Source organism: Neophocaena asiaeorientalis, unplaced genomic scaffold (genome assembly GCF_003031525.2).
Source record: "Neophocaena asiaeorientalis asiaeorientalis breed wild unplaced genomic scaffold, Neophocaena_asiaeorientalis_V1.1 scaffold541, whole genome shotgun sequence".
Taxonomy (NCBI): domain Eukaryota; kingdom Metazoa; phylum Chordata; class Mammalia; order Artiodactyla; family Phocoenidae; genus Neophocaena; species Neophocaena asiaeorientalis.
The window spans coordinates 1,466,011-1,493,468 of NW_020172450.1; the positions used below are offsets into that span (position 1 = coordinate 1,466,011).

The window sequence follows — 27,458 nt, forward strand, 5'->3', positions numbered from 1 at the left end:
AAACACTCAGCATCCTTCTCACAGATTGTACACTAGAACTGTTAGTGAAACTTAAAACTTTCTCATTATGTTTATTATGTGCCGTTCTAACCTTTTAAATCTTTGACAGAACCCCAAACCAACTGTCAATGCATCACAAGGAAGGCCTTTTCTGCCAGGGGATCTAGTCAAAGTTTGCCTTCTCCCAAGAGACTCAGTCATCCCCATTTTGAAGTATTTCCCCCAGCTCATTAACAACTCTGGGGTAATTTCAAATGGCTGTAGTCAAAGTAATTCTTGAGATAGTGAAGCCTTACTTATTGCACACCAGACGAACAAAGGAAACAAAAAGCATTATTCATGCTTAAGGAAAAGTCAGTCCAAAAGAAAAAAAAATAGGTAAATGAAATAACCACCGCCATGACACGGAGGTATGTATTAAATGACTCACTGAACTCAAGTAAAGGGAGAAAGTCGGGACCTGAGAGAGACAGGAACCAAGTCATTGTGATCCAGAGGAGGGCGTTTGAGCAATAAACTTAGAAAAGGGAAGGGAAACTCCAGCCCCTGCGGTTCAGCTTCATGCTTCAGCAGCGTTGCCAGCCACTCACAGAGTGAACAAGCCTATTACTTGTGGTACTTAATGCCCTTCTCCTCCTCCTGGTTTGATTGAGTTTTCCTCATTCTTTTGTAAAAGGCTCCAAGTTATCATTTGGCCTGTAAGTCACATTTGAATTCAGAACGACTCCTTCTTCCAGTGGTCTCCGCTCTGACACACGTGTCTAATCTGTCAGAAAAGGTGCAGGCCTTTTCCAAGGGAAACGGTTGAGGACAAGCAATGTAACTATATTTCCTTTAAAAAAATCAATGCATACAGTGTTATTCGGGTTATCTCTGGATAAAATCAATCCAATTCTGATCATGTAGAGTATAAGTAATAATAGGTACAAGCTCTTACATCTCCATAGTACTTTTTAGTTTGTGCAGTTCTCAAACATACATTATTTCATCTTCTCCTCACAGTATCCCTGTGAAGTAGGTATTGTCTTGGTGCATTTTATATGTGAGGGAATTGAGCTTCAGAGAGATTAAATAACTTGCCCAACATCACACAGCCAGCAAGTTTCTTTGTAGCAACTCTTATAATCTTTCTGTTATACCACTGCTGCCCCATTTCAACTTGTCCTTAAATGAGCCTAGTGACTCAGATCTCATTTTTACTGGATGAATGACATCTGGGTTAACACAAGAAACTTAGAAACCGAGCGATATTGTAAAATCCAGCTCATTTTAACACATTTCAGTGACATTATTTACAAACTCCGAGTCAATGGTAATGAGCTTCTTGGTAGAAGAACACTTTTGAACAACTGGTAGAACAGGCCTTTTGCTACGTTTAAATTGTTATTAACCACTTCTTATGTGTCAGGTCTCTTACTACGCTTTTACATGTGTTATCTCATTTAATCCTTACAAAAACCCGATATGGTAGGCACCATTATGATCCCCACTTTTCAGGTGAGAAAACAAGAACTGAGATTTCAAGTGAGTCACTTGCCCAAGGTCACAGCCAGTGCGTGTCAGAGCCAGGATTTGGAACCAAGCAGATTCATACTGAGAGCCTGACCTCTAAACCACTATGCTGAGCCACTTTGGCTACTTAGAAAGCTTTGCTGAAGACTTACGACCCTTATCCGTCTGTGACTGTGGGGTTGCTCTCCTCAGACAGATCTAGAACACTTAGGCACTATAATCAGGGGAACCATTCTCCTCTTTGGCTTTTGCCACATAATTGAGTGATAGCTGAGTAGGTGGATGAAGAAGGCATTGCCAAGGGGCTCATTTGCCTACTGGCAAAATGTGACCCGCATGGAGGACTTGCTGCTGAGTGTTGCCACCATCAGAGGCCTTTGAGCTAAAGATGGTGGCATATAGGTGACTAACTGTTGCAAGGACAGATAAAGGTTAAATAACTGTGCATCCTTGTGCATCCAAGTGAGACTAGCCTTCCTTGTTCTGAGTTTGCTGCACTGGCATGTGAGAGCACATGGAACATTAGACCTCCTGTGTCCCTGATGGTGTAATGTCACTGGGAACATGCCACTTGCCCATGGTAGAGTCTCCAGCAAGCCCAAGTCAGTTACCATTTTTTCCTTAAATACATTTTACCCTGTAGCCTGAGTTTCTTGTTTTCAGTCAACTCCAAACATGACTACAAAGTAAACCACATATTCTACGTGCCCTGTATGACTTATTACTTTTTAATAATGTAAATAGGTGAACAGAAGCATTATTGATCTTCAGTGTCTAAGCATTTAATCACTATTAATAATGTAAAAGGTTTTTATAATATGTAAAAACAAGAGTACATTAAACTAAACGACAGCAGTAATTTGCAAAGCCGGACATTTCACTCATCATCACTAATGGAGAAGTGCATTTAAAAAACAAAATCCTACCGGGGTTACTGCAACTGCTGACAGCAAGGTCTGGCCAAACTCATTTGTCTGTTTTGTAGCCACGAGAGGCTGATCCCCACATCAATCCATGTCAAGTGTCTACATCAGGCATTGCTTAATATCAGCCCACAGATGTATTTTGTTTGGCCCAACATTTAGAAACTAAGAGATCTAACATAAAAATTGGAATGTGTTCCTTCTCTAGAAAATTGACAAAGCTTGACATCTCTGGTAGAGGCCATCCAGAGCTGAGGGCCAGTTACCCCTCTGGAATGACTATGACATGCCTCTCTAGCTCACCATTCACTGTTTCCCTTGCACCTGACTCACTTCCCTCGCTTTCAAGGTCCTGCCTGGCCCTGCTGGCCTTTGAGTTCGTAACCTCTGGACTACACAGCTTCTATAGCTTTTCATGGAAAGGCCACAAGTGTTCGTTTTTTTTCTTTCTGATCTGTTTCCCTGAGAGTCTTTAAAAATCCAATCTTAACTCTTTACTTAATTTTTGAACCTTTGCTGTGTTGGTTTAAAAAGTGACCGAACATAAACTAAAAACCACATTAATGGAAGGATATCTCCCCCCTTAGTTCACTGGGGGACCTGTGGACACCTCATGAATAAGTTGATGTACATTCTGCCTCACATCTTAGAGTAATAAACCCCCAGGTCCCACCATAGTAGAAGCAAAATGTCCACTTTCTATGAGAAAGATGTGTATGTTGAGAGGCATTTGACGATTGTTTGTCACTTAGAGTAAGTTTTAAGAACAATTTAAATATCTAAAACTTTGCAGCAATGCTGCTGGGTGTGGGTGTGGCTGCCTCTTGTGCCTGCTCCTGGTGGGATCCCTAGCCTTAGTTGAAAAGTTCTAGAGTTGGGACCAAACTTAATCCAGCACTAAGCACGTGACAGCACTGTTAACACGCTACAAAATGAAGAGGTTGAGCAGGGTGATAGGTTTCTTCTAGTGCTAACTTTCTGTGAAGTTGCTGTATTTCAGTTTCTTGCTCCACACTGGGATGTGCAATATTTAAGTTCTGAACTGTCCTCATTGCTAAAATCTAAGTTCTTTGAGGACAAGGATCAAGTCTGATTTGTTCTCTCCCTGTTTTGATTATCTATCACTGTGTAGCAAACTACTCCAGAACATAACGGATTAAAACAATTTATTATGATTACATTTCATGATTCTGTGGGTTAGAAAAAAGAAATTCTTTTCTTCCCTCCCCTCCCCTTCCCTTCCCTTTTCTTTTCTTTTCTTTTCTTTTCTTTTCTTTTCTTTTCTTTTCCCGGGTAGGGAAAAAAGACAGAAATTCTGACAGGGTATGGCCAGGATGACTTCTCTTTTCTCCATGATATTTGGGCTCTCAGCTGGTATAACTCAAATAGCTGGGGGCTGGAACAGCTGGACAGCAGCCAGGAATCCCTCTTTCTACCTACAGCCTCTCTACTTGGGTTTCCTATGGGCATGGCAGCCAGTCTCAAATTTGTCAGAGCTCTTATATGATGGCTCAGGGCTCCAAGAGGTAACGTTCCAAGAGACAGGAAACAATAAGATACCAGTCTCTTAAGGCCTGGGTCCAGAAATTGTCCCAGTGTCCCTTGTGTTATATACTGTTTATCAAAGTAGTCACAGAGCTTGTCCAGATTCAAAGGGAGGGTCATAAATCCTACCTCTAGCAGAGAGAAGTATCAAAGAATTCGTGGCCATCCTTAATCTGCCATACCACTGTATCCCCAGATCCGAACACAGCATCTGGCAGAAAATTGGTAAGAAAATGAGTGAATGAGTGAGTGGCTTAGTTGTAGTGATATTGAAGTGCTCTTCTCATATTTGCTAATGAAAAACTCTTTTTGGTTGCCTAGAACACACAGATATTAGGACCTCAAATAAGTCAATTCCCAAATGTAGAAGCAGCCTAAAGGTAAGATTACTGTTCTCCAAATAGCACAGGAACAAATTCATAAAAGATGAAGTGATTATATAACAGTAGCAAAGTAATTACTCTTTTTTTTTAACTTATGAGACATTCCACCACTGCCAGAGCCTGTCCATAATTGACATCATTTATAACTTTGTGTAGGCATCAATAATCCTCTCTGCCTTCAGTGGGCTAGATAATCAAAATTTGAAACCAAGGAAAAATTAGAAAATAAGGAGCAATATCAGGAAGTCATAGGAATACTGCTGTGAACTGGCTCACTTTGCTGTTCCAGCTCGTGAGAAAACCAAAGACAAGCATCCCAAAACTAATTGAGGTACCGCAAATGCCTTGAGCATGGTATTCTTGGCAAACCCTTTACCTACCCAAGTCCTTCCCTTCCTTTACTATACCCCATTCAGTAACGAAATCTTGATTCATGCACCTGATTATTCATGATACCTGGCAACAGCCATGATTACTATCATAACTTGTTTAATAAATTATGCCTTTCTGCGCTTAATTGATCTGGGAACGTATACCATTTGAAATCCTGTGAATGGCAAAATGAGTTATTAAATCAAGAATGAGGTTAAGGCGAAGGTTGCAGGAAGATGATCATTGCTGTTGATCTCGGATTTGATGAAGACTTAAGAATAACCATACTTGACCGATACAGATTCCTGTTTTTTAAAATGTACATTTTATTGAAATATTAGTATTTCCAGAGTAACTGAGAACTCTAAATTTCTCTACAAGAGATACCAAAGTCCTCTGCTGTCTCTAATGTAATCTAATATCCTCCTATCAACTCATTTTTATAAAGTGATGAGGATATGTATTCACTCATTTATTCAACAGATATTTCTTGAGTCACCCACTCTGTGCCAGGAACTGTGCAGATGGAGGTAAACAAAAGAAACAGAGTCCCCTTATTCACAGAACTCCCTTTACATTCTAGTGGTAGAAGCAGTCAAAGCATCAAGTAGATACATAAAGAGTTAAATGAATTACAAATTGCAATAAATTCTGTGGATAATGGAACATCAGGGAGCTTGGGGTTCATCAACTCAGGGTCCCAAATTCGACTGCTTTGATGAAGCAGTCAGGTAACCGTAATGGATGTAAGACAAGGTATTCTAGCAAATGAGACCAAGTCATTAAACAATTACAGAAGTGAGACTGACCTGGAAGTTTTCAGCAGAAACTCAGGGATGGGACTAATTGACTCAGGTGAGCTTGAGGAGGCTCCTGGATGACTTGCAAGAAAAAATACAAAGCTTATTTGGACTTTGAGCAGCTTAACTATTTGCAGGAAGTTTCATCCTTTGACATCTGGGCCTATAAATAATTTTAGTACAATTTGAAATGTTTGTGTTAAACAGATGAATTCAAGGGGAAAAAGCAATCATCCAAAAAAATTCCCATTTACCACACTGAAAAAAATTCCCATTTAACCACACTTTGGCGTCATTTGTAATGATAGACCCTACAGTTTCTTTCAAGATAACCCACATTGGGGAAGATTAATCATTTCACTCTTGAGATTGATGAACATGGCAGTGTTTACTTGGTTCGCGTAATGGCACTGTCCTAAGCTCTGGCCTACAGCAGACAAATTGCCTTCCCCATACAGTCTAGTGAGGAAAACTGACAATAATGAAAAGGGTAAATGTCAGGTAGGTATAAGTACTGTCAAACGAGATAAAGAAAATTTAGGGACAGAGAGTGACCATTTTAGACGGAGTGGTCTGGGAAATCCTCTCTGGCCAGATGACACTAGAGCAGAGAGCTCATAGCATTCATCTATATGTTAGATGATCTTGGCAAGAATGTTTCCTGCCACCTGGACCCTTCTGCAGCAGCTTATCACACAATCCAGAGCCTGGCTGTCACTTTTAGGGTCCACTGAATCAAGATTCTGTGGCATTGTGTGAAACAGAAAGGTAGAACAAACCTTTCTCAAGGAATTACTACATACTGGTTATTGTACCAGGTTTTACTGATAAATGGATGGGGTGCCTGTCCTTCAGGAATACATTGAGCAAAACTGAATACCTCAGACAAACTGAATGGCCTCTGAAAGAGAAATCAGCAACAGCCCTCGACCATTTAAGTCATGAAAAGAATTTTTAAGGGCTTCCCTGGTGGCGCAGTGGTTGAGAGTCTGCCTGTCGATGCAGGGGACGCGGGTTCGTGCCCCGGTCCGGGAAGATCCCACATGCCGCGGAGCGGCTGGGCCCGTGAGCCATGGCTGCTGAGCCTGTGTGTCTGGAGCCTGTGCTCCGCAATGGGAGAGGCCACAACACTGAGAGGCCCGCGTACCGCAAGATTGTCATCAATTAGTGTTGACCCTAAAAGAAATCAGATACGTAGAAACCACATCCTGATTTGGAATTATGAAAAAGAGGAGGTAAGGAAAGCTTATATTTTAGAAGATTTATAAGGAAATGCAATGTTATTATAACATTAAAGCATTCATTGAGTTAACATTCACAGTCTATGTACAGGTATCCCCCAGAAGGTCTGTACCTAATCGTTCATAATTTTGCTGAGGAACAAATTTGAATTCATATGCTTTGTGTTTAACTTTTTCATGAATCTAGTAGTTAAGGACCTCCAAGTATACTTACTAATGGCAAATCTTTGTGTATTTTTAATCTTAAGAATGTGAAAGACATTATGCCAGGTACACAACTAGGGGCTGATAAACACACAATGCAACAATTGCTGAATAAATTGAATAAACTAAGGACTGGGGGAAGCTCTTTCTAAGGCATCAGCACCTGCAAATCTATCTTGTGTTCACCTTTCTTTCTAAAGCGAGGCACTGCACATAACCTGCCCACATTTGGAAAAGGGACCCAAGAGTGGGTTGGCTCTGCCATGATTCCTTGTGAGTCTGTCTGTCTTCCCATGTTGCTTTTCCTAAGCAACCTCCTTTGCTTATCACTTCTGTAGTTGTCCCAAGTGAGAAGTAATTCTGCTACTTGCTAATAAAGCACTTTGATCTCGTGTATGTGAAAGGTGTTACGTGTGTGAAGATGGGATCTCCTGATTTTCAGACAACTATTTTGTCTAATGCTAAAGTTCAGGAAACATGTTCAAGACACATTTAAAAACTTACAAAGTGCTGAAGGTTCCAAGATTTATAGTGCTGGCTAGCTCCTGAAATCAGCAGTCAACACCTAAAGGTACCAAAAAAGAAGGAACGTGTGACTTTCACTTCTTTGCAAATGCTCTTGGGCAAAGAAATCTGAGCACAAATCTTTCAAAAGCTATTCAATTGATTATTTGTGATATTTTGAAACTCAGATGTTCTGAGGTGCTTAATAATGGTGATTAGTAGTACCAGTAGCTGTCTACAGCTTATCTCGGTGTGAATAGGTGTCTTCTAATATTTTACCTATCTTACTTACTGCTCAATTAGGATTGAAATTCGAAAGGATCAAATCCTTAATACCTACTTCTCAGCCATACGATTTGCTTGCAGTGACTCTAGCTAGTTCTGTCATCTTACCTTGTCCCTGGAGAGGGCAGAGTCAATGCAAGTCTAGGGAGAAAGAACAAATGACATCTTGTGGTGCATCTCCACCATACACCCTGCACGTAGAAAGTGCTCAGCAGCTGGTAAATGTCTACAAAGTAGTGACATCCTGTGGATGAAAAGCACTTTCTTTTCATGTGTAGCCACATTATTTACATCTTGACTAAAAAAGTCTACAGCTTAGGCCATTTAGAGTCCAGGTCAAAAGACGTCCACCATTTCTACCACTTACTAGCTGCGTTATCTTGAGCAATTTTTTTTAACCTCTGTGAATGTGTTTCCTCATTTTTAAAAACAGGCTAATAGTAGTACCTACTCAGGGTTATATTGATGGTAAGTGAAATAAAATAAGGAAAGTGCCTGGCATGGTACCTGACTCATAGTAAGTGCTTAATATCTTATTTATACAAACACATGTATTTACATATATATAGATACTTTATATATATAAGGTACATAATAGAATATAATTTGAAAGGTCCAGTTCAAAAGACAGTCACTTTACTGGGTTACTTTACTGTTACAGCATCTTTGTGAGGTGACTGGGGATAAGACAGGGAAGAACTATCACTCTCACTTTCCATAAGGAACAAAGGAGGCTGAGAGTAATCCCATTTCTTAGGAAAAGTCACATCGATGATTATTAACAAGCCAGAGCTAGAACTGGCGTGGACAGTTAGGCCACACTTTTTCCTCCTGGAGGGAAGAGTAATCCATGGCCAGGCTATAGCCAACAAGACAGACTTGCCCTGTATTTAACGACTATCCATTTATTTGAAGGGCAGATTCACAGAGAAGTGACAGGAAAGGTTAATGAGGTTAACAAAACCCCATAAGGCTGATTACAAAGATAAACCATTTGAGTAATGTGGAAAACAGGACAAAAACAAACCAACCAAAAAAATAAAATAAAACTTGAGACTATTCAAGAGTTACAAGGGCTTCCAGGGCAAATATTTCAGGATTCAAATTCTGGACAAAAATAATCGTGTGTCTAAATGAAGCAAACTGGCACTTCTGCAGTCCTGAAAATGTGACCGTGTTGTCAGTTTTCTTATTGCTTCAAAACACTTGATCTTTTTCCCATTACTTTGGGGATTTCAGGCATCAAAAGCAAGCCTACTTTTGACAAGCAATTACCAGGGCAGATGGGAAAATAGGCACCCTACCTCAGGGTGAGTGCCCCCATTTTGTTTTACTTGAAACATCACTAGCCATGAGGAAAATAATTCTTCTTAAAAAGCTATCTGCATTTGCAATAGCACCACCTTTCCCAAAGTCCTAGAATGTTGATGGGTAATGCTCCTAGCTGCTCTTAATGTTACCCATTTGGTAGGTATTATTTATTTGGGCTAGTGACCAACTGAGTAGGATTAAATCAGCCTGCTCTATTTAACTAAAAACTAATGAGATTTTATTGGGTTTGCATATGAACATTCACTGCATTCGCATTTGCAGAACATGAAAACAGGTTTATGCTATAGAAGTAAATGTTTTCATGGTACTGTACCAGCTTAGATAACATACATCAAAAAAAAAACTAGCATGTGATGTGTGGAAACCCCCAAAATATCTGAATATTAGAACCCTCAAATGTATTTGAGTTATGAAATACCAAATTGTAATTACATAGTTGTATATAAAGGAATAATGGGGTTAGTGTTCATAAATTAAGCATTTGAGGAGGACCATTCATTCTTTCCAATCACAGGGGTACTATTTAATTCCCTGAAGTAGTCAATTATCAGACAAAACTCTCATGATGAGAAGGTCGTAATTCACAATCCAGAATGCTGGCTTCTAATAAATGAACTGTTACACAGGAACCTCAAAGTGGTCTCTGAAACCCTTGAAGTAGTGCTGTGGGATAGGCTGGAAGTATTTTACAACTTCATATAAAAATATTTGAGTTGGGGCTTCCCTGGTGGCACAGTGGTTGAGAGTCCGCCTGCCAATGCAGGGGACACGGGTTCGTGCCCCAGTCTGGGAAGATCCCACATGCCGCGGAGCGGCTGGGCCCGTAAGCCATGGCTGCTGGGCCTGCACGTCCGGAGCCTGTGCTCCGCAGCGGGAGAGGCTGCAACAGTGAGAGGCCCGCGTACCGCAAAAAAAATAAAAATAAAAAATTGAGTTGAAATTCGGTGGAGCTTTCTTGAGCACATGCTGTGTACACCAGGCACTGGGAACGACAGAGGAAAATCATACCATCCTTACCCTGGAGTGACTATCTAATAAGAAAGACAGACCCATATAACTCTCATCCAAGACAGGCTATGACAAGTGCGATAGCACAGATATGAGCACTAATGAGAATAATAGGGCTGGGGAAGAAATTAACATTTATTTGGGACAGATAAATCAGGTTAAGACATATTTTTCCATTTCATAATCTCTGGATTTGAAGGGATCCTACAGTTCATCTTGTAGTCCAACCACCACTTTGTCATGACAGTTTCAACATGACTCCCCAAACTGCAGTTTTGCAAACCCTATTCCAGAGGTTTGTATGGAAGTATTAAAAATTCATGCCTCAGATTTCATAATGGTGAGATTGTGAACCGGTTGGTGACTTGCCTGCCTTTATACATGTGGTTTACACCTCCTGGCTCCTTCCTCAGGAGTTCATATACCTTAATTGACTGAGTATATACTGTTTTTGCTTTCCCTAAAGTTCCCTCTTTAGCACCATCAACATCACTTGGGAACTTGCAGGAAATGCAAATTCTCAGGCCCCACTCCAGACCTGTGAATCAGAAACTCTGGAGGGCAGGCCCGGCAGCCTGTGTTTTAACAAGACTTCCAGGTGATTCTGGTGCATGATCAAGTTTGAGAGTCACTGGTGTATATGAGAGAAAGATAACCAGAAAGGACTGAGGACCAATACTACAGTCCCAAAATTACACTCTTAAAAGAAGATCCTTTATTCATTGTGTGCCACAGTGGATAAGAGGGCATCATAAGCCCTTTGTCCCAACCGCTCAGAGGTATTTGCATTCCAGTAGCGCCCCCAGAAGCAGCAGTGATTTAGCCCAAATGACACAATCTACAGCTGTGGAACGTTACGGTATAATAAGCCCGCGGAGAAGATGGCAGGAGAACCATGAAACCACACCTCATACGCAGCAGGTTTCTGTCCCTTGGAGATTTGAACCAACTGACAACTCATAGAGGAATTTACAGGGCAGGATTCCAACACCACTGAGCAGAGGATTCACATAGCCTCTCTCAGCCCAGTCCTTGTCGATGCTATCTCTTGACCAGAGCTGTCAGCTGCGAAAAGGATTTCATCTGTTCCTGTGGAAAAAACAACCTAACCTGTCCACCTGCTGCTAGATCCCCTGCTGGCCAGGTCCTTGATTTTGAATGTTACCCTTCAAAGGTTGCTTATGCTCCTGTTAGCAACAAAAGCAAATAGCTATAACTTCCCTAGCCCTTGAGCCTCATTTTCCTTACGAAAGATTTTAATCAGAAATACCATGCAGTAAATTACATCTTCTTTCAGCAATTTAGTTTTCAGCCTTGTTTTTCAAACCAACTTTTGTGCTTGAGGTTAATGTTTTTTGCCTGAGGTGTTGAATGAATATTGGAGATTTAACACCAAAGACAAAAGACAACAAAGAAGGGAAGAGGAAAATGAAACCAAGAATTTATTGAAGGCTAGGGATAATTTGACTATGCCACGAAAATAGCAAATACAGAATGAATTAGACCTTTTGCATCAGAACTGTCTAACAAGCAGCTTGTTAGTTAAATAAGGCTCCCGGTAAAGTGTACTGACTTGCGTTTCCCAAGATGCCCTGTTCTTCAAACCAAGCTCCGAACACCTAGAGGATTCAGCATTTAGTTAAAGGGAGAAGCAGTTCCTCTGAGGTTGCTGCTTTAGCATAGGGACAGCAGGTCGACAGCTTGGCCTGTATTATCCAGAGAAGAAGAAAAGAGACACTTGTGAGGGGTGATCTTCCCCATACATGTTTTTAAAGTCACAAAAATGTATTTGAGTTATGAAATACCAAATTGTAATTACATAGTTGTATATAAAGGAATAATGGGGTTAGTGTTCATAAATTAAGCATTTGAGGAGGACCATTCATTCTTTCCAATCACAGGGGTACTATTTAATTCCCTGAAGTAGTCAATTATCAGACAAAACTCTCATGATGAGAAGGTCGTAATTCACAATCCAGAATGCTGGCTTCTAATAAATGAACTGTTACACAGGAACCTCAAAGTGGTCTCTGAAACCCTTGAAGTAGTGCTGTGGGATAGGCTGGAAGTATTTTACAACTTCATATAAAAATATTTGAGTTGGGGCTTCCCTGGTGGCACAGTGGTTGAGAGTCCGCCTGCCAATGCAGGGGACACGGGTTCGTGCCCCAGTCTGGGAAGATCCCACATGCCGCGGAGCGGCTGGGCCCGTAAGCCATGGCTGCTGGGCCTGCACGTCCGGAGCCTGTGCTCCGCAGCGGGAGAGGCTGCAACAGTGAGAGGCCCGCGTACCGCAAAAAAAATAAAAATAAAAAATTGAGTTGAAATTCGGTGGAGCTTTCTTGAGCACATGCTGTGTACACCAGGCACTGGGAACGACAGAGGAAAATCATACCATCCTTACCCTGGAGTGACTATCTAATAAGAAAGACAGACCCATATAACTCTCATCCAAGACAGGCTATGACAAGTGCGATAGCACAGATATGAGCACTAATGAGAATAATAGGGCTGGGGAAGAAATTAACATTTATTTGGGACAGATAAATCAGGTTAAGACATATTTTTCCATTTCATAATCTCTGGATTTGAAGGGATCCTACAGTTCATCTTGTAGTCCAACCACCACTTTGTCATGACAGTTTCAACATGACTCCCCAAACTGCAGTTTTGCAAACCCTATTCCAGAGGTTTGTATGGAAGTATTAAAAATTCATGCCTCAGATTTCATAATGGTGAGATTGTGAACCGGTTGGTGACTTGCCTGCCTTTATACATGTGGTTTACACCTCCTGGCTCCTTCCTCAGGAGTTCATATACCTTAATTGACTGAGTATATACTGTTTTTGCTTTCCCTAAAGTTCCCTCTTTAGCACCATCAACATCACTTGGGAACTTGCAGGAAATGCAAATTCTCAGGCCCCACTCCAGACCTGTGAATCAGAAACTCTGGAGGGCAGGCCCGGCAGCCTGTGTTTTAACAAGACTTCCAGGTGATTCTGGTGCATGATCAAGTTTGAGAGTCACTGGTGTATATGAGAGAAAGATAACCAGAAAGGACTGAGGACCAATACTACAGTCCCAAAATTACACTCTTAAAAGAAGATCCTTTATTCATTGTGTGCCACAGTGGATAAGAGGGCATCATAAGCCCTTTGTCCCAACCGCTCAGAGGTATTTGCATTCCAGTAGCGCCCCCAGAAGCAGCAGTGATTTAGCCCAAATGACACAATCTACAGCTGTGGAACGTTACGGTATAATAAGCCCGCGGAGAAGATGGCAGGAGAACCATGAAACCACACCTCATACGCAGCAGGTTTCTGTCCCTTGGAGATTTGAACCAACTGACAACTCATAGAGGAATTTACAGGGCAGGATTCCAACACCACTGAGCAGAGGATTCACATAGCCTCTCTCAGCCCAGTCCTTGTCGATGCTATCTCTTGACCAGAGCTGTCAGCTGCGAAAAGGATTTCATCTGTTCCTGTGGAAAAAACAACCTAACCTGTCCACCTGCTGCTAGATCCCCTGCTGGCCAGGTCCTTGATTTTGAATGTTACCCTTCAAAGGTTGCTTATGCTCCTGTTAGCAACAAAAGCAAATAGCTATAACTTCCCTAGCCCTTGAGCCTCATTTTCCTTACGAAAGATTTTAATCAGAAATACCATGCAGTAAATTACATCTTCTTTCAGCAATTTAGTTTTCAGCCTTGTTTTTCAAACCAACTTTTGTGCTTGAGGTTAATGTTTTTTGCCTGAGGTGTTGAATGAATATTGGAGATTTAACACCAAAGACAAAAGACAACAAAGAAGGGAAGAGGAAAATGAAACCAAGAATTTATTGAAGGCTAGGGATAATTTGACTATGCCACGAAAATAGCAAATACAGAATGAATTAGACCTTTTGCATCAGAACTGTCTAACAAGCAGCTTGTTAGTTAAATAAGGCTCCCGGTAAAGTGTACTGACTTGCGTTTCCCAAGATGCCCTGTTCTTCAAACCAAGCTCCGAACACCTAGAGGATTCAGCATTTAGTTAAAGGGAGAAGCAGTTCCTCTGAGGTTGCTGCTTTAGCATAGGGACAGCAGGTCGACAGCTTGGCCTGTATTATCCAGAGAAGAAGAAAAGAGACACTTGTGAGGGGTGATCTTCCCCATACATGTTTTTAAAGTCACATTGGACACGTTCATCCAAGTTCAAGTTATCTTGCTCTAACCCACAATAGCAGGGAGAAGTCCTTGTTTTTAGAGGTTCAAGGAAGCAAAATATCCCATCCAAGTCTGTGGATCAAAGAAGGAGAGCCCCAGACAAAGATGGAAAGCATGCAGTACCCACCATTGAGAGTACACAAACACACACGCACAACCAACACAAAAGACAGTCACACTGGGCACATACCTGCTGTACATATGTGCAGGGCCAGCTTCGTGATAGTCCAGACAGTAGCTTCTGTAATCTAGTTTGGAAGGTTCACAAGAGTTCTGTATGTTACTTAATTGAAAACGTTTCAGGAAAAGACAGGTCCTTAAAGGTTTAGGACTCACGTTGAACTTTTTCATGTGGCAAAAGTTTAAGAGTTCAAGATGTTTCCTCAGGACAGACCAAGGACAGGCCAAGTATGACTGCCTCACTTAAATGGTGATTTGAAGAAGCTGGACAGGAAACAGGGAGGCACCGCAACTGGGCATGACAAAAAACATGGAAAGTAAGATTGTGGGATGACTGAAGACAGACCCCAGCCATAGATGCCTCACTACTTCAGCAAGGATCTCACCTAGGAAAAAGGTGAATTATGCAGGCCACCTTGGATATTGGAAACATAAACAAACAGATTATGTACATGGGGGAGAAAGTATATTTTAGTGGTTGCGTAAATCAGGAAAAATAAAGCAGATACAAGGTTACCCCCCACAATTAATGAAGAAAGTTGAGTTTAGAAGCTGGAGCGCACAAAGTGGCAGTTGTGCTGTATGAAGTGGCACAATACACCATATCTGCCAAGACTATATCTGAAGGTTCCCTAAGGGCCATCTGGAGCTCGAGTAGCCTGGGGAAGCGAGCAGACTTGAGAGCATTCTTTTTGAAATGGAGAGTTTGCCTGAGAAGATTTTTTCCCTAGGTTTCTGCATGCAGTGCCAATCCAAATTACTGCCAATTAAAAAAGAATAATACTGTCCGGAAATTTAGACAACTTATACTGACGCAGGATGACTGATGTTGGTCAAAGATTATATAGTAAGTACTAGTAACCCAGGAATGAAAGGAGCTAAGAGTTATTCTTGTGAAAAATGGATGACATGGAGTGTGTAAATAATGGAAGCAAATGCAGCAAGATACAGGGAATCTTAGAACATTTAAAATCCAATACGTCACAAAGAGAGTTCAATGCTGATAAATGTAAAATAATAAGTTTTATGGGGCTTTATCATATGCTGTAAGTTGGTGTGGATCATAAAATATGAGGAATAAAAAAAGTAGGGGAGTTGAAAGACAAGTCTGAGCATTATTTATGAATGATGAGTGAAATGAATGAGAACAGGTAGACAATGTCTTGAATAATGATGACTTTGATGAGTCGTTATCACACAAATCTGTGTGCTTCATAAAATATGAGTAATATTAAAGAGAAGAGGAGTCAAAAGACAAGTCTACTCAGAATGAGATACAGAATGAAGGAAGAGAGGAAAACAAGAGAAGTGCACAGAATAATGATGACTTTTATGAGACTTTCACTCACCAGCCTGGATCCTTCATAAATATAAGCTGTATAGAAAATAAAAGAGCAGCGAAGAGAAGAGACAGATCTGTGTCTGTCATAAAATATGAGCAAATAATGTCAACTAGGCTTGACAAAATAAAAACAAAAATAATTGAGCCTAGTACAGCTGTGGGAAGACACAATGTCTAGATTAATGTGAACAAATAAAATAAGCGCGTGTAGAATTGTCTCGCCAGTAGGGAATCAGCAACCACCTAAGTAGGCATCATTGTTGAAAAGCCCACCTTGTTAACTGGTAAAGCCTTGGCAAGTTCATAATTACCCCCTACCACACACCCCCCAAAAGCCATCAGCACATAGGGCTCAGGAAGCAATGTTGAACTGATCTTCAAATGAAGGTGGCCTCACTAATGCACGTTTCTTCTCAGCCCCTCTGGCTCCGATCCCTATGTAGTTTGCAGGAGATTTTCTCAGCTGGTTTCTACTTAATCTATACCCAGTTTGTCAAATTTTGCTTTGTAAAGACCTTCAAAATGTCACTGTATAAAACTAGAGACATCCTTCTCTTTTCATGTCTTGTTACATTGGATTTAGAACCAGGGACCAGATCTGTCAGGATTAGTTCAAAATCCGGAACTTGGTGACTTTCAAATATCTTCTCTATTAGAACAAATGGGATTTCAAAATCTCCCCAAAAAGGAACTGGAAGAATCAGACAAGGCAAAGCAAGTGCCAGTGTGCCATTTGCATGCCATTCAGAACCATTATTTACAGAATTCATAAGATGGACAGCTCATTGGAAAGAAGAAACCCACTAATTTATGTCAGAACTAGGAATGTCAGTCTGAAGAGTTCAATAAAGACACTAATAGCAACAATTATACTAGCTTAGCTTTGTGCAATACTTAATGGCTTATAGTTTGTGTTGGGGGAAGGCTTTAGGTGATGCAGGATAAATCCTATCAGTATAACATATCCCAGTTCTTCTGGTTGCAGTAGAATTTAGTAGTGATGTTTATTGGCTATAACATATAACCCAAGCTTTGGCTGGTAACTGTCTTTTGCTTTTTCACAGTTTTTTTTTCTCTTGAACGATCTTTGTGGCCAAGAGCCTTTAGACACATTGCCTTGACTTGCTGATTGAAAGAATGTATAATGCCAGGGTGGAATTATTATGGTTACTTTGGAAAGTCATGTTTGCCCAAATCACATGGCCCCTTTTAATCCAAGATTGAGCTTGCCTGGGTACCCTGATCTCACTTGGTGAAAAAAATGACATTAACGCCCTAGGAAAAATCATTGACCCTGCCCAACCTCTTCAACCCTACCAGCTCCAGCTATAAAATGCACGTTCTAGAGCTCAGGGCTGCCAAGGCTAGGACTGGACTCTGGTGAGACCCCCTTCCCCCCAACCTCAAAAACAACAGACAAGTGAAAAATCTGTGCTTGGGGGTTGCCCCTGGGCCTTCTTAACTGCCAAGCTCCTAAACTTTGTTACAACTTGTTGGCCAAGCTAGAGCTGAAAGTATACTCGTTTTAGTGGACTATGTCCCTGGGAGACAGCTCTGTTAAGGGCTAGTCTAATGGAATCCTCTTATTTGGCAAAGATGAAACTCATTTGTTTAAAGGGAAAATCTCCTGAAATATTTTATTTCCATCAGGCCAGAGAAACATGGTGCTATATAGTCAGGGACCATGTCTCTTTTGCAGACTTTAACTGTTAAAATTTGCCCAACTAAGTCTACTTTTTTTTTTTATTATTTTTCCAGAAAAAGTAATTTGGCAATATGTATTAAGAGCCTTAAAAGTGTTCACACCTATGTATGTAAATGCATAGAAAATGCCCTCAATAAAATGATACTGCTCATTACCTCTGGGGAGAAGACCAGGAACTGGGAGGGAGGTGGTCAGCAGGGACTTTAGTCACATCTACAGTGTATTTATGTATTAACTAATTTTCATTTTAATTAATTTTAATAAGAGAAAAGTATCTTTCCATGACTAGGACTATCTCCCAAGGAAATAATAAGAAATTCATTGCAGAAAAAAATAAGAAACAACTAAATATCCTAAAATAGGGAATGGATTAAACAAGGAATACTGTTTTAGGGCTATATTATCTAATATCAAAATGATATATTAAGGAATTTCTAATTACATTGGACAATGTTAATAATACACTGCCAACTTTAAAATATCAGGATTCATGGGCTTCCCTGGTGGCGCAGTGGTTGGGAGTCCGCCTGCCGATGCAGGGGACACGGGTTCGTGCCCCGGTCCGGGAGGATCCCACATGCCACGGAGCGGCTGGGCCTGTGAGCCATGGCCACTGAGCCTGCGCGTCCAGAGCCTGTGCTCCGCAACGGGAGAGGCCACAGCAGTGAGAGGCCCACGTACCGCAAAAAAAAAAAAAAAAAGAAAAAAAAATCAGGATTCAGAACTATACTGAGTATAATCCCAATTTTTATTGGTAAAAAAAGATATTCATACCGTCACCAAAATGTTATTAGAAGTTACTGCTCGTTGGTGAAATTATTGTTTTCTTTGTTATACTGAACTGTGTTTTCCAAACTTTCTCCAACTTGGCTTCTAGAATCTAGTTTCAACATGCTTTTATATTTGCCTTTGATCTTGTGTTGCAGGCGTGCTTGTGTGATTCGAGGCCAAGTGATGGCTGTAGATGGAACCCCTCTAGTAGGGGTGAATGTTAGTTTCTTGCACCACAGTGATTATGGGTTTACCATCAGCCGGCAAGATGGAAGGTACGTCAATATTGCTTCTGATCATTGTGTGGGCCAAATACCGACTTCTAGCCATGAGTCAAACCAGGGCTCAAGTGATACAGTGTTTATAAGCCCATCTTCCTTCAAGCTGTATCTAAAAAAGTCATTGGTGTTATTTATTTCCTCTATTCCCCATCTAAATCAAACCAAGTTTAGCTCCTAACCAACCCTGTACTATTACTGTCAAGTCTTCCTGAAACCCTGGCCATGTGGAAAGTTGTCTAGCCTTCATCTAAGCCTTCATCATTTATAAATCCAGATTCAAAATCCAGTAAGATGACGCAGGTAATGAAGCATTGAACACCTAGGCTGTTCTTTCCATGATAGCCTCAAAATATTTCAGAGATAAAGTTGTCCAAAAGGTTTCTTCCAAAGGTATACAATTCAACCACATTAAGACATTAAAGGAAAAAAAAAATGTGTCCTCCCTAGACTGCCTATTTTACTAGTGGCTATAACAGGTCGAAAAGCATGGCCAGCTTAACCAATTTCCCTTGGTGTCTATATAACCATAGTGATTTAACCTTAAGCACCAACCACCAAGCTGTTCTCTAAGGGCTTCCCCAGGTTCTCAGAGACCTGGAAAGCAAGACCACTAGTTAAATCTTTTCCTCCTGGAAAAGGATTTGCTCACAAAAACATTTTTGTTGCCATCCTTCAGGTAGACATTCGTTTAGAATATTTGAGTCAATAGGCCCATGTGTCCAGCTTAAAGGTACCTATTTATGATTCTCAGGAACATTGTAATGATGGCTTTGAGGTACCCTAGACTCCAGGTGGCTACCCTTGAAATGTCCTACTGATAACAAGCCGCTTCAGTACTCATATAAAGAGACCTATTGCCTTGAAGCTTTATCACAGTGTGAGAGACTATGTCATTTCAAGAACCTAAAATCAGATGTTATTAGTCCTAGCCACTTCAGAATTGTTAATTGTTCAACTTGGGCTATGCTGAATTTATTTTTTCAACTGCCTCTCAAGAAAAGGCTTACAAAAAATAGTTAAAGAAGATAATAAGGAAGACTTTAAACCTATTTAAGAAAAACTTTTTAAGATTTTAGGAAATTATATGAATTATTTGTATGTAAATTATATTGCTAATTAGTAATGAGCTGTCTATTCATTATAACAAGCTCAGCAGAACTACTGTGGGAGCATCTAGTCTGAATATATATATATATATATATATATGCAATAAAAACTATTTCCTTTCAAATATTCTATAATCAGAGCTCTCTACTAATTCAAATGGACTTTTTTCTCAATTAGATTGAATGATGGAATTTTGGTAGTTCACGCACCAGTAGCTGGTACAGAAAACTGGCCTCTCCCTTGCCAGCAGGCTCAACCATGTGCCAGAAATTGAGAAATGGATTATTTCTTTAAATAGAATATGCCCACAGGGACATTTGGCTTCTTATGGAGAAATGATGTGCCTTAGGTTTTTTAGCTTGTGTACAAAGGTTTCAGTGAGTTATTCGATATTCACAAAATAACCTAAAAGAAATGTGATGTCTAAAAAGTCTATAAACTTTCTGTTTCCAGTTTACAGAAAGCATTAAAGAATGACAATTTTTATTGTTATTTTTGTGTTTTTAATCTTAAGTAAAATACCAGGACCCTCCCACTGAGCTCACTGTGAGAACTAGGTTTATATAGATGACAGATATTAGCCAGAGTCCCCTCTGGCAGTAACTCTTCCCTCAGGCTCCACAAAGGATGTAGGCATTCAAAATATGTGCCCCAAATACCAACCAGAGAGTCCCACTATCATCTCTTAGACATAAAGTGACAGTGTGATGAGAGTTTCCATTTATATGTCTCTGCTGGTTGCTACCTCAGATTGAGTTAAGTACATTTCAGAAGTAGAATATCTAGAGAAACTACAGATCTTCCTCAGTTTATGATGGGATTACATCCCGATAAATCCATCGTAAGTTGAAAATATTTTAAGTTGAAAATGCATTTAATACACCTAACCTACCAAGCATCATAGCCTAGCCTAACCTACCTTAAATGTGCTCAGAACATTTCCATTAGCCTACAGTTGGGCAATATCATGTAACACGAAGCCTGTTGTAATAAAGTATTGAATATCTCATGTAATCGATTGAATACGGAACTGAAAGTGAAAAACAGACTGGTTGTGTGAGTACAGGAGAGTTGTAAGCATATCAGTTATTTACCCTCGTGATCACGTGGCCACCAGAGCTGTGGCCCACTGCGCTGCCCAGTATCACAAGAGAGTTTCTATCGTATATCGCTAGCCCGGGAAAAGATCAAAATTCAAAGTATGGTTTCTACTGGACGCTTATCACTTTTGCACCATCATAAAGTTGAAAAACCCTAAGTCAAACCATTGTAACTTGGGGACCATCTGTATACCTGAGGGCAAAAGGATTATAGAAAGGTTGAGGTTAGCATTTAGATACCTAGTAGACAGGGTGTGATATGCAAAATGCTGTAAAGTTCTGGCTTTCTGTCTCCAAATCTCAATCCCACCTCTCTGCCACTGTGCCTTTTGTTCCCATCAATGGTATCACTGCTTTGGGTTAAGTTATTGACTCTTTCAAACTCCCTGTTATATGCAAATATGTTATGGTGGCTGGAGAACTAATTACCCACATATCATCCATCTGCACAAGTTAACTGACAACTTTCCATAGGGAACCAGGAAAAGTCTAGGTCATGAGACCAAAGTGATGTATAAAAAGCAGAAGGAAGGATGGGAGTGGAAGACAGGTCCCTCTAAAAGTAAGAAGAGATTAGGTATGCAGATTGGGAGAGGCCAAAGTAGCAGAAAAGAAAAAAAAGGCAATTCTAAAGGAAAGATGATGTATGAGTATCTACTGTATTCCTTGCATTTTCATACATATTCTATTTTATCCTCATAACAACTTTATGAGATAGGAATCACTATTATCATCCTCCCCATTTGGCAGACGAGAAAACTTATCCAAATTAACACAGCTAATAAGGGTAGAGCCAAAAGTTGAACCCAAGTAATCTTGCTCTTACCTTCTAGATTTACCACCTTCAACTTAGATATGTAACAGATGCTCATATTAATAGTTCAGCTAATGATAAGCAAAATAGGTGAAGCATTGACATTCTTAGAAGATTCTTGAGAGCATTAAAGGTCTCAAGAACTTTGTTCGGAAGACTTTGGGAGATGAAGAGAGGGTTTCCTCTGATTCCCCTCAAGGTAAGAGTTTGTTCATTTATGGATACCATAAGGCAGAAATAAGCATTTTACATAAGCTACAATAGTCTTCCATCTATGAATAGGACGGGTCTGACTTATTACGGATTAATGGTCTCCAGACAAGTATGCCCTCTCCCTTGGGTGTTTTATGCTAACTCTCACGTGACTTTGTAACCTGTTCTTATTGACTCTTGCCAATGGAGACCATTTGTGGTGGGGGAAATCCCAAAGGAATTAATCATCCACAGAGCATTCTATTGGGTATTGCAATAGTTTAGATGGATTGTTGGCTACAGATCCACCTTCCACCACCATGGCAATTAATGAGCCACCCAGACAATGTTTACTATATATAATAGCTAGGTGGGAAGAGGAGAAATCAGTCAGGGTTCTGCAGAGAAACAGAACCTCTGTGTGTGTGTGTGTGTGTGCATATATGCATGTACATATGCATGCATATGTGTGTATATACATATGTGTGTATATTATACATATGTATTATAATATGTACAGATGTATTATATGTATAATACATATTATACATACATATAATGTATATTATATGTATGTATAATATATATACAGTTGGCCCTTGAACAACATGGATTTGAACTGCATGGGTCCACGTGTGGATTTTTTTCAATAAACATGTATTACAGTACTACATGATTCGCAGTCTGTTGAATCCATGGATGTGGAACTGTGGATATGGAGGGCCAACTGTAAAGTTATAAGCAAATTTTCAACTGTGCTTGGGGGGTAACCCTAACCCCCACGTTGTTCAAGGGTTAACTGTATATAGAGAGGGAGAAAGAAAGAGATTTCAAGGAATTGCTTATGTGATTGTGGGGATTGGCAACTCCAGAAACTGCAGGGTAAGCTAGCAGACTGGAATCTCTCGGCAACGAGTAGATGCTACGTCTGCAGTCTTGAGGCAGAAATCCTCTTCCTCTGAAAAACTTCAGTTTTGCTCTTTCAACTAATTGAATGAGGCCCTCCCACATTATCAAGGGTAATCCCCTTTACTTAAACTCAGCTAACTGTAGATATTAACCACATCTACAAAATACCTCCCCAGCAACACCTAGATTAGTGTTTGATTAAATAACTGGGTACTGTAGCCCAACAAAGTTGACACATAAAACTAACCCAACACAGGATGCTTAGGGGAAGTTCCCAGGAGAACTTAAAACTCAGTATCTGCTTATGGATATAATAAAAAACTGGCCTAGAGTTCATCTGAACTACAAGAGAAGACATCTGTAAATTTAATAGGGCAATGGATCTAATTTGAGAAGAAAGTTAACATTTGTTGAGTCCCTACTATATGCTTGGTTCTTAAGTCTTTATCTTATTTACTCGCTTATGGTAGTAGCTGAGTGATAGACCATATTAGCCCCATTTTCCTAATGAGGAAACTGAAGTTCATGAAGGTTAAATAATTAGCCCAAAGACACAAAGTTAACATGGCAAAGCTTGAATTTTGAGATTTGAACCCAGGTGTGTATGAAGCCAAAATCACATTCTTTCTACAAAACAAAAAGCCTGGCCTGTCTGCTTAATCTTTCTAGAAGTAGAGAATAATTCCCAGGTACATATGTTCTTGTTTGGGTAGTTTATTTTGTTTCCGTGTTTGCATTTGTTTTTGTTTTCAAATAAATAAGCAGTTCAGTTTTAAGGGCTCAAGAGCTGAGGTTTGGGTGAGGCAAATAAACTTGCCCAAGGACACAGTTGAATCAGTGTAGAATGTGAACCAGAGAAAAGGTCTCTTGACAAGCAATGTAGGATTTTCCCCCACTACGCTTGCCTTAAACTCCTCCTGTATTATCATGAATTCAGCCTCTCTGTCTTAAACCATAAGCTGTTTGGGGTTTTCTTTTTTTTACTTCAAACTTGAATTATTTTCTAAAGCTAATGCAGTTCTTCAAATCCTCTTTTTGGAAACTGCCTTAATATTACAGCTACTTGACTGAAAAAGCAACAATAAAAAATACAGTGTTAGCTATCCTTTGTTACTGTCCACTTATCTTTACATGAAAGATTTCTGCAACAGGACACAATTGGTAATACTATAATAAATATAATAAATGTCATATGAAGGGAGTGGTGAGATATCCATAATTAAGTCTGATTCACTATCAGAGCATTTAACCATTGAGAAGTGTTTTAAGAAAGTTCTTTTTTTTTTTTTAAACACAGAATTGCTTACATCTCTCTCCTGTGGATTTAAATTGCTTTGAATATTAAGGAGTATCCATTGCCCTTTATCCATTTTTAAGATATAATGATAATTTATCATTATCTTGTATACATAGTATTTTATGCTTTTTGAATGCTTTCAAGTACATTATCTCAAAGACATCATTGTTCTTAAAAGAGCAGGAAGGTAGAGCCATCTAGTGCAGAATGAACTGAAATCTGAGTCTATTATGCTCCAGCTGAAGAGTCATTTCAGAGACCACATCAGGAGATGGACTTACAGAAGAGGTAGTCTTGTTTAGTCAGAGATATGGAAGGAGTTGTCAGTGGAGATGGACAGGGTCCATTGCAGACTTCCTTACAACAGGAAACAAAGAGGCATTCTAGAGCGAACCAGAAATCCTAAATCTAGAGTTCAAGTAGAATCAGGCGCCAAAGAGGGCAGCCAGATATGGAGGGTTCAAGCATGGTATTGTTCAAGAAAATTTCACTGAACAAATTTCCTCAGCTGGTATCTCTCTCCAAATGCCATCTCAAAGTCACCATCAGGTTTCTGACACTATGTTTGTGACTGTGAACAAGGTATTTAACCTTTTGGCTCCTTACTTTTATTGAGTTACATTATAGGAATTTTTTTAAGATGAATAATGCAGCATATTACAGATGTTGCTTAATGTTCAATGGCCATGTTTCAGTTCTCTCTTGCACAGGGAGGAGCAGTGATGTCAGATTTGGCTTTGCAGAAATACATGCAGTGATTTTGTTTAAGAAAGCATTAAAATTGATTTATAAATCCTAAGTGAATATCAACTGGTGATGTGGAATTTTTTCTCACCAAGTCTACTGGATAGTGAAAAGAACACTCCATGGAATGAATATTTAGTTAGATGGAATAGAAGGAATAAAATAGAGAATACAAATGGTTATAGTTGCATCCCAAAAGAAGGAAAGAGCACTGAAATTACCTGTTTTTTAAACTTTAATTTTATTTTAGTTCATTTGGTTGAAACTATCTTCTGTTTTTCCTTCTCAGCTTTGACCTCGTAGCTGTCGGTGGTATCTCTGTCGTCTTAATCTTTGATCGGTCACCTTTTCTACCTGAGAAGAGGACGCTCTGGTTGCCTTGGAATCAGTTTATTGTGGTGGAGAAAGTGACCATGCAGAGAGTTGTATCAGACCCACCATCCTGCGATATCTCCAACTTTATCAGCCCAAACCCTATTGTGCTTCCTTCACCACTCACATCATTTGGAGGGTCCTGTCCAGAGAGGGGAACTATTGTTCCTGAGCTGCAGGTGGGTACATTGACCTTGAAAGTATAAAATCATAGTATCCATGGCGTGCTCAACAGTGTATAATGGCTAGATTCCTTTTCCTGGTACTCCTGCCAGCCCTAAAATGTGCTGCCCTTCATTTTCCAAGAGAAGCCTTCAAATGTAATCTCTCTGGCACACATTTGCAAGGTGATTGGCCAGGGTTATAAGGTGCTATCTCTGGCCATGGAACAAAGCAAGGTGAACTAGCTGTCCTGAGGATTAGACCCCAAACCTTGACCTGATGAACACTGTGTTCAAAAGAACAAAGCTTGCTGGCTCAATAGTGATAACACTGTAATCAATGAGGTGGGACCATTTGTGGTTCTGAAATTAAAGCTCCTTAAGAAATCTAGTTTTCCCCCACTGTCTAAATTGCGTCCGCTGTCATTGTTCTTAGAAGTCATGACAACTCCTCTTGTTCAGCTGTGTTTAGTAAAGGTAGTTGTCAAGCCTATGCATTTTCTCTAAAACTGCTTTCTAAGTGTTCAAGCTTTATAGTCAGAGGAAGACATTTTTGAAACACTTCCCCCTCCCCGTATCCTCAAGGCCATTCTCTAATAGGTCTCTGTCTTTATTCCTGTCTTGCCCCTACGTTCTTCATGACCATTTTTTTTTTTTTAGATTCCATATATATGTCTTAGCATACGGTATTTGTTTTTCTCTTTCTGACGTACTTTACTCTGTATGACAGACTCTAGGTCGACCCACCTCACTACAAATAACTCAAATCCGTTTCTTTTTATGGCTGAGTAATATTCCATTGTATATATGTGCCATATCTTCTTTATCCATTCATCTGTTGATGGATACTTAGGTTGCTTCCATGTCCTGGCTATTGTAAATAGAGCTGCAATGAACATTTTGGTACATGACTCTTTGTGAATTATGGTTTTCTCGGAGTATATGCCCAGTAGTGGGATTGCTGGGTCGTATGCTGGTTCTATTTTTAGTTTTTTAAGGAACCTCCATACTGTTCTCCGTACTGGCTGTATCAATGTTCATTCCCACCAACAGTGCAAGAGGGTTCCCTTTTCTCCACAACCTCTCCAGTATTTATTGTTTGTAGATTTTTTTGATGACGGCCATTTTGACTTCTGTGAGATGATATCTCATTGTAGATTTGATTTGCTTTTCTCTAATGATATATGATGTTGAAAATTCTTTCATGTGTTTGTTGTCAATCTGTATATCTTCTTTGGAGGAATGTCTATTTAGGTCTTCGGCCCATTTTTGGATGGGTTTTTTTTTTAATTTTTGATATTGAGCTCAATGAGCTGCTTGTAAATTTTGGAGATTAATCCTTTGTCAGTTGCTTCATTGGCAAATATTTTCTCCCATTCTGAGGGTTGTCTTTTGGTCTTGTTTATGGTTTCCTTTGCTGTGCAAAAGCTTTTAAGTTGCATTAGGTCCCACTTGTTTATTTTTGTTTTTATTTCCATTTGTCTAGGAGGTGGGTCATAAAGGATCTTGCTGTGATTTATGTGATAGAGTGTTCTACCTATGTTTTCCTCTAAGAATTTGATAATGTCTGGCCTTACCTTTAGGTCTTTAATCTATTTTGAGTTTATTTTTGTGTATGGTGTTGGGGAGTGTTCTAATTTCATTCTTTTACATGTAGCTGTCCAGTTTTCCCAGCATCACTTATTGAAGAGGCTACCTTTTCTCCACTGTATATTCTTGCCTCCTTTATCAAAGATAAGGTGACCATATGTGCGTGGGTTTATCTCTGGGCTTTCTATCCTGTTCCATTGATCTATATTTCTGTTTTTGTGCCAGTACCATACTGTCACAGTGATCTCTTGGTTATTAAGTAGTGTATTGTTTAGCCTCCATGTGTTTGTATATTTCACAGATTTTTTTTTCCCTGTATTTGGTCAGAAAAGGTGCTTGATATGATTTCAATTTTCTTAAATTTACAGAGGCTTGATTTGTGACCCAAGATGTGATGTATCCTGGAGAATGTTCCATGAGCACATGAGAAGAAAGTGTATTCTGTTGTTTTCAGATGGAATATCCTATAAATTAAGTCCATCTTCTTTAATGTATCATTTGAAGCTTGTGTTTCCTTATTTATTTTCATTTTGCATGATCTGTTCATTGGTGAAAGTGGGGTGTTAAAGTCCCGTAC

General features: G+C 39.8%; 1 protein-coding gene across 3 annotated transcripts in view; it reads left to right on the top strand.

The window, feature by feature from the left end:
• The window catches only part of TENM1 (teneurin transmembrane protein 1), a 552,490-nt gene that overhangs the window by 388,048 nt on the left and 136,984 nt on the right, over positions 1–27,458 (top strand). For all 3 annotated transcript variants that reach the window (XM_024737354.1, XM_024737356.1, XM_024737355.1), the window contains exons 16-17: positions 18,470–18,589; positions 25,048–25,309. In XM_024737354.1, the coding sequence (XP_024593122.1) occupies positions 18,470–18,589; positions 25,048–25,309 (382 nt within the window). The remainder of the gene's footprint in view (positions 1–18,469; positions 18,590–25,047; positions 25,310–27,458) is intronic.